The sequence below is a fragment of the Taudactylus pleione genome, unplaced genomic scaffold (assembly GCF_031769625.1).
Source record: "Taudactylus pleione unplaced genomic scaffold, aTauple2 ptg000446l, whole genome shotgun sequence".
In the NCBI taxonomy this organism is placed as follows: domain Eukaryota; kingdom Metazoa; phylum Chordata; class Amphibia; order Anura; family Myobatrachidae; genus Taudactylus; species Taudactylus pleione.
Window position 1 is genome coordinate 1789219 of NW_028284848.1, and position 8075 is coordinate 1797293.

General features: G+C 42.1%; 1 protein-coding gene across 1 annotated transcript in view; it reads right to left on the reverse strand.

The window, feature by feature from the left end:
* The window catches only part of KIF5B (kinesin family member 5B), a 66186-nt gene extending 58998 nt beyond the window's left edge, over window positions 1-7188 (reverse strand). Inside the window, exon 1 of the mRNA XM_088447963.1 lies at window positions 6823-7188. Coding sequence (XP_088304089.1) covers window positions 6823-6948 — 126 coding nt within the window. The 5' untranslated portion in view covers window positions 6949-7188. The remainder of the gene's footprint in view (window positions 1-6822) is intronic.
* Between the last annotated feature and the right edge of the window lie 887 nt (window positions 7189-8075).

Below are 8075 nucleotides of genomic sequence, written 5' to 3' on the forward strand. Positions count from 1 at the left end.
TGCATTTTCCTGTGCACCCCAGTGCAGGTGCAAAATAAAAATGCACAATGTACGGACGATCTATGATACCACTGCCAGCATTTACATGACGTCATAAACATTCATCACCTGCATCACCCCTACATCACATTTATTTCAATCGCTTCCAGAAATTGCCCAGACAAATTTCTCTTCTTCTTCAAAAAAAAAAAACCAGCACAACTGTATCTGGTGACATTAAGGTGATCATTTTCTGAAGCCATTAAGGAGCTGGACTTTGTAAACGATTGGAGTAATGGGATAACGATTCCGGCTTTGTTCGGTCATCAGAGATATAAACCAGTTTGATCTCAATATATCAATGTGATGCGCCTATATATTGAAAGCTTCATATAAAATTAAATAGAAATGTCCATGTTATTTGGAAATATGTGCAGTTTTAATAATACAGAATTCAATGAAGAATGTTACAAATAATTGTGACTGACCAGTATCACTGGATATTACCATGTATCTCTTTGCCAAAAGCAAGCTGTACTTGCAATAATAACCAGGGACATTACCCAAAATAGCATTGGTGGTAACACAAGTTAGTACTTTGAATGCTCCATTCAGACATTTTAGCATTTCTTACACTGGCCAGCTATAGTTTCATGGTAGAATGACAGGGTACAGTAAGTATACTAAGGGGGCAATTCTAATGTTTTAGGGCACCCATCTGCCGGCATTCAATTGTTATGCCAATGGGCGCGACTGTCGACAACCATTACTTAATTGAATTGCTCCGTTGGGCATCCATTAGTTACAACAGCACTAAAAACAACTGAATTCCTTAGACAGGAATATATCTCCCCAGCTAAGTGTCCAGGGGTGTATTCAGTTAACTTCAGCGACTGACAATTTTTCACGCATGAATGCACGAGATTAGTGCTGCTAAGCAGCTACTCCTATGCTAAGTGCCGGGTGTGACACCGTTACGGCGCGACTAGCACTTAGGGGTTTATGTATTATTTGCAGTACTAACGTGGTTATTAACAATCTATCCCTATGTACTAAACTGAATTCAGCATATTGGCGGAAACTTTCACATTTGTGTTTCTGGATGGAGACAGCAGTAGTGGGATCGCTTTCCTGCGGTTAAAGCCTCCAAAAGCTTAAAGCAGTTTCCACCATCGGAATATTGTATAAACTAACAGTGCCAAACTCCGAAAAGCGAAGCATACATTCATAGGGGGCGATTCAATTCAATGCGCTACTCAACAGCGACAGGAGGGACTCCCGAAGCTATTTAATACACAGTGCTGTTTGGGTGGGCTAAGGATTTCTTCTCGCACCCCCCTGGGGATGTGAAGAGAAATACGACCAAAGTGCCAAGTGTGCGCCTGTTTTTCTGCGTGCCCGGCACTTTGGTCAGAGAATGTCGGTTACCGCGCCTCAACACCCTTGTTAAGGCGCGATGACCGCGATAACCGGCATTCTCTGACCACACAGCGCACTGAATTGAATAGCTCCGAGAGCTCGCTCCCGGCGCTATTCAATTCGCACTGAATTCCCCCCCATAGGTAGATAGGGTTCAGATCATAGTCCACAATGATAGTAATTGGGACTGAAATCAGCAGCGCTAATTAGAATTCTGCAGGAGGCTTCTGAGAAATCTCCTGTATTAGTTCATAGCAACAATTCACAAAAATTATGCAGAAAATGCAGTTTCTAAATAAATTTATACAAATAAAAAAACGTAATAGGTCCCTTAGCCCGTGAGCTAAAGTCCCATATAACAACTGAACCGCCCCCTATGCCATTTTATTCTCATAAAAATGCAACATTATACAGCCCAAAGAAGACAATTGTAGTACAAGTACAATACAATATTCTGCAAGTCAAGTTTGTGTATAGGAAAGAGTTTCCCAACTCCAGTTATGAGGGAACCCTTACAGTACATGTTTTCCAGGTTCCTAGCAGGTGCATTCATTACTGGCTGACACATTTTGAAAGATCCAGATACTGAGGAGATCTGTAAACCAAGCACTGTTAGGGGTCCCTGAGGACTGGAGTTGGGAAACACTTGTGTAGAATATGCAATATGGTGCCAATGGTTCTGTAAGTAGGAGGAACCTTTCTTCCATACCTAGAGGGGAGACATTATATGCAACAAGTTCCTACATGGGAATAACAGACCAAACACAATGGGGGGGAATTCAATTAAATGTGAATAGCACCAGGAGGGAGCTTCCTGAGCTTATTCAACTAAGCGCGCCGTTATGGCGGAGATTGCCGGTGCTCACTACTTAACATGGGTGTTTAGTCAGAGAATGCCGGTTCTCACGCCTAAAGTGCCGGGCGCAGGGTTGTTACTGCCGCACTAAGCAGGAAAACAGCTGCGCACCCGGCACTTTTGACAGATTTCTCCTCACATCCCCAGGGGGGTGCGAGAAGAAATCCTTGGCCCGCCCAAACACCGCATTGAATTGAATAGCTTCGGGAGCTCCCTCCCGCAGCTCTTCAACATTGCAGTGAATTGAATTCCACCCAATGTAGCCAACAGCTTTCACAATGACCTTCATATTCTTTGCCTATGTATATAACATATTAAAATTAAATCTGGCTCTCTGTTTATATCTGGCCAAAAACAGGAATAGCTTGGATGGCATCACCTTATGCCATTACAAATAGCTCTGTTCTCATAAAAGCATGTCATATATAGTACATAGAGAGAACATAAACATTTTCATTATACACCTTAAGGATAATATATACTAAATTACAAGTAAAACGTTTGCATTTTGCTTTTCTATAAACAGTTATGACAAATATTCCATATTCGGGCCATATTTGCCTCCACTGACACAAATTGCTTCCTTGGTAAGTAAAGTAAGAGGAAGTGTATTTCCTTAGTTTTTAACAGGCAGAAGATTAAAACAAGTATAGTAGCAACAAGGGAGTACTTGTTTTATATAAGGTTACACGCATCTTGTTTATAAACAACTCTTCATTATTAATGGCCCCTTAATGCTGCATGACAAATACTAAAAAAAAAACAAAAAACTAAGGCATATGTATTATAGCTTGATGGGAGATAAAATTGTGAGATATATATCACTAACCAATCAGCTCCAAACTATCATTTCTTAAACACAGCTTGAAAAATGTAACTTAGAAGCTGATTGGTTGGTGAAATATATCTCACATCAAGCTTTGATACATATGCCCCTAAATACACTATAATATAAGCTATGCCAAATCAAAAGATGTCACAACAAAGCATCAAAAACAGCTTGCTTGAGAATAGTTATTTGCAACTGTAGCTCAAAAGCAAACCTTTAAGGTATTGCAGCATTCACTTTCCCAGCTGGGTCAGGGAAAAAACTCAAATACATTTTTCAACTGAACCAAAGCCCCATCTTGTAATATTACTCCTCAAGTTGGAGGGATATGGAAAACTCTTAGAGGTGGCAAAAGAGGGAACAAAGATACTGCAAATTTCCAGTAAAGCGTGGACAAAAAACATTATAGCAATTGAGAAAAACATGTCAGGTACAGCTACTGAATTAAAAATGTCACCATTTACTGACTGAACCCTTTAAATCAATCAGATCCATTCAAGCTGCTGTCCCTATGCAATACACAGTTGATAAATTGCACTGGAGGTGAACGGAAGTCAAATATGTGGTGGGTTTTACCCATACATAGCACAGACCACATGTCAGTAACAGAACGTTAAATTACAGTAAGTATCAGTGTAAAATTAGCTTTTAAAAAAAATAAAAAATACACAAAAGTCTCATTGGCCTGTAATCAAAATAAGTTATCCATATAAACTCTGCCTTACATAGAGAATGCTGGTCCTAAAGGAGCAGTAACCCGAAGTGCTGAGTAACCACAAACATCCCCAGATGCAGAGTTCTTTAACTCAAGTTACAGCCATCAGCTCTAGGATTACTTCCAGAAGATAAGTACAATAAATGGCTTTTAGACCACAGACTACAAAAATAAAGCAAGATGAGAGCGATGACTAACAAAGACAAACACACCCAAATATTATAGCTCATCAGCCTCCAGAACTGTGCAGTGAAATTAAGAGGGATCATAAAATCCCATGGGTGACACTTGCTATTCACAGACTTAACAATGAAGTAATGAAGCTTCTCAAAGGAGAACATGTCATATACACCAGACACATCTTATTAAAGGATATGCCAGCACCAAATGAAATATTTCATAATGTAGTTAGGCAACATTAAAAGGATTGCATATTTACTGTATACTAAAACAATGTTATTAAGTTCCCCACATCCAATGCTTCTGCATTCACTACATGCTTTAGGGGCCCATGTATCAATCAGTTTGTTTCACAGAAATCAAAGTTCTAATCGGCGCTGCAGGTCGCAGTCCCCATTATTATCAATGGGGACTATGATCGGACCTCTATGTACTAAACTCTAAAAAGCAAAGCTTTTCGAAGTTTAGCCCTGGTAGTTTACACGATCTTCACATGGTGTATGTAAGCCTATGGATGCAGTAGAGAGATCTTTAGATCTCTCCCTCGTAGTCCCTGGCCAGCTCTGGAAGCTGTCAGCTTTCCCCAGAAAAGTCTTTCACTTCGGTGAATACTTCTACATTTTGCCAGAGATATAACTCACAGGGACAGTTACCACAACAGATGTCCTTGCAATTTCCCCTTGGTACAGTACATAGTGAGGATATTTTCCCAGCGAGATGGGTACATAATCGTGGCAGTGCCGTGATTATTAGTACATAGACCGCTTAGTCATCAACATTACTCCTTCATAGATTAATAATGCTCATCCACATGTGTGCTAACATACAATAAAGTAGTGTTCTCAATTAGTAAATAGATTTAATTTGAAGACCTAATACCCCTTTTCCACTCACTGGCCAAAATACCTGGGTTATAGCCATGTCAACCGGGGTTGTGGAAAATGCTCCAAGGTAAAAATCCCAAGTCGATTGACCTGGGATTTCTTCCCGGGTATAGAGCAGGGTTTTTGCGGGTAAAACCCTGGTCAAGCTCAGTGGAAATGGGTTACCCGGGTCTTCCGACCAGAGACCCGTTTCCATCTCGGAGATTGGGTAGTATTCGGAAGTTGTCTATGCGACAGTTGTCACTGGGGGAGGGAGATTATAGCCTCCTCATCCCAGCTTCACAGGAGGCTGTAATCTCTCCCTGCCCGTCTGGCCGGTGAGAGCTGTGACATCACAGCCTCCCGAAAGGACCCCCTCTCCTGGTCACTGGTCCGCTCCGGTCTGGCATTCATGGGAGAGCTGAAGTTTACGGTGCTTGGTGATGACATCATCTCCATGCGCTGGCACTGCACCCGTGTTATTCCAGTGTCTGCATCATAGTGGAAATTAGGCAAATTCCAGGTCTGATCCAGCTTGGAACCATGTTACAAATCACAGGTCAGACCCGGGATTTTGGTGGAAAAGGGGTATTAGTCTCCCTGCCTTTACCAGACCAATAACTATTTTTGTTCCGGAGCAAATAATCACTTTTATAGCACAAATCAAATGAAGATAAAGAATTATTGGTACTCTTTGAATCTGCATGCCATCTGTTGTTTAAAGAAAAAATACAATTTCTTTTCACATCATCACACAATTGATGGTTAATATTTGAAGAAGAAAAATGGACCAATTACAAACTGTCACAGTTCAACCTGACAATGGAGACAATGGACTTCTTGTATTCTGGATTGATGCATATATCAGACAAAAAAAAAGTTAATATAAAGTATACCTAAATGTTTTGTTATAGAAATGTACTATAAGAAATAGAGTATACAACACTTTCTTTTCATAAAATTATATATTTGCTACAGCACATTTAACATTTGTATTTTCTCTGTTCTTATACTACAATCAGGGACCCGCCTAGTCTGAATACTAAAGAATAATATGTCCTAAGTTGGTTTTATCCAAATAACTCAAGTGACAATATAAATATACTTAGACAGCAACTTTTATTGTACTGTACTAAGATACGTGAGAGAACATAAGGACTTGGCATAGTCTGGTTTCCTTTTGTGCCCCACGTTATGACCTATTTAATGGCGGTCTACTTAGAAAATGAATCTAGTAAATAAATGCTTGCCACAGAAGTTTTACTAAATCCATTGTAACCTTTCAGTAAATGAAGGGGAGTGCTTACTGAGATTGGAGATATCAACAGAATTATAAAAAGGAGGGAAGTGGTTATTCCACCAAAACACAACTGTAATATTATGGATGGAGAACAGTTTCCCTCAAAAGCATTTATTCTTTAAGGCAGCTATAGGCAGCCAGTATCTTTCCAGTGCTTGGGGAGCAACATCTTCCAACAATGAAGCCAGTCACAGGGGTAGTGATAAGCCAAGTCATAAACTTAACTTATTCGTCTTCGAAACCACTACAAGTGAACTCGTAGTGCCCCACTATAAGGGCAGGGAGGGTACAGCAGTAACTGTGGGCAGCAGATGTACCTTTCCCCAGATAAGACAGTCTCTGACATTTAGTAAGGGGGGCAATTGGGAGGGAGGGGGGTGAGGGTGAGCATCACAGATCACATCAAAATAAGTAAATAAAGTGTGTGGGCTAAATGGGGCATTAGAGGCATCTTCCAGTGATGACAATAATAGTGACACTTCTGACTATACAACCAACAGAACAGCGAGGAATAGGCTGGCAATCACTGTAAGGCTGGCCCAGTATAGGTGGATGGGGACACTAGAATTGTAAGGAACGCGGCTAGCAGGGGGCCACGGTGTCCCCAGTACCGGCCGTCGGGGGAAGGGAGGGGGGGTTACTGGGTGTGGGGTGTAGCGCAGGCGCTGTCTGGATACTGACCGTGATGATCACCGTGTCCTCCCCTTGGAACTTAGCCACGTACTTGTCGCCCCGCACAACCTCGGAATCGTTGAGAGGCCTGAAGCGGCACATCACTTTGATGCTGCACTCCGCCGGGTCGGCCATCTTGTCGGCTTTCTCCCCCGCCTCAGGCCCGGGAGGTGTGTATGAGGGGCCGGCAGCGGCCGGATGATGTCTGCTACAGTGTCAGTGAGCCGGACCCGCCACCAGTCTCCAGCCCCCGTCTGTGCACCGCCAAGCTCAGTGGGCGGAGGGATGAGACTCACTTCCCATTCAATATGGCAGCCATGGCGGAGGCCGGTGGTGACGATCCTGGCTCCGCCCCCACCCGCCGGCCATGGAGTGGAGATGACGTAATGCTCGCCCACACAGGGATCGCCCCTGAGGGGGACGCATGCGCGACTCAGCCTAGCGAGGGCGGAGAGCGATGGACGACGAAACACTAGAGACAGTCCTGTTGAAAAATGTTCTCAAAAGTTGCATCAATGTCGAAGTACTCACAGCGGCCATCTTTCCGAAGACCAAATGTCATTAACGTTACACATATGTCTACGGTAACATGTCTCCTGTTATTAACATATATGGACTGAAAGAGGCTATAAATGAGGAGTGACATGGAGTGAGAAGTTTAATAAACATTTTAAGAAATTGATTCTACATGGCTCTCTCATTGTATACAGAATGGAATCACAAAGCAGCCAGGTGAGGATCAAAGCAAGTACATAGCCCAGAACTCCCAGCAGCACATTCCTCACATTCAAATAGCAAGTCTAATATATATTTGTAGACTCTCCAACGTGACCCCTTCCCATTTAATTTATGATTGCAGCCACCTGTGTTGAAACCTGAGATGAGCTTTTTGGTTTTAGCTCGGTTACGTTTGGATCTGAATACTGAATCTTATTGGTATCTGAGTCTTGCGTGTTTTGGATAGGCAATAAGATAAATCCAAACTTGCGCTAAGTTGGCGAAAAGAATAAAGTAAAACCGAACCCTCTCTCTAGTTGAAACACCCTTCAGATCAATTAACTAGTTGAATACAGATGACTACAGTCATAAATTAGGTGAATTAGCGGAGCATTTTGTATCTGGTGGAAAGGCTGGAGGCTCTGTATTTTGTGGCTACATTATGAAGGTGTTTTGGAGATTAAGGCGTTATTTTTATTTATGTGTCTCCCCTTTGTGCTGTATTTGTCAACTGCTTTACATAGGCTTGCATTATCATTCCTTTT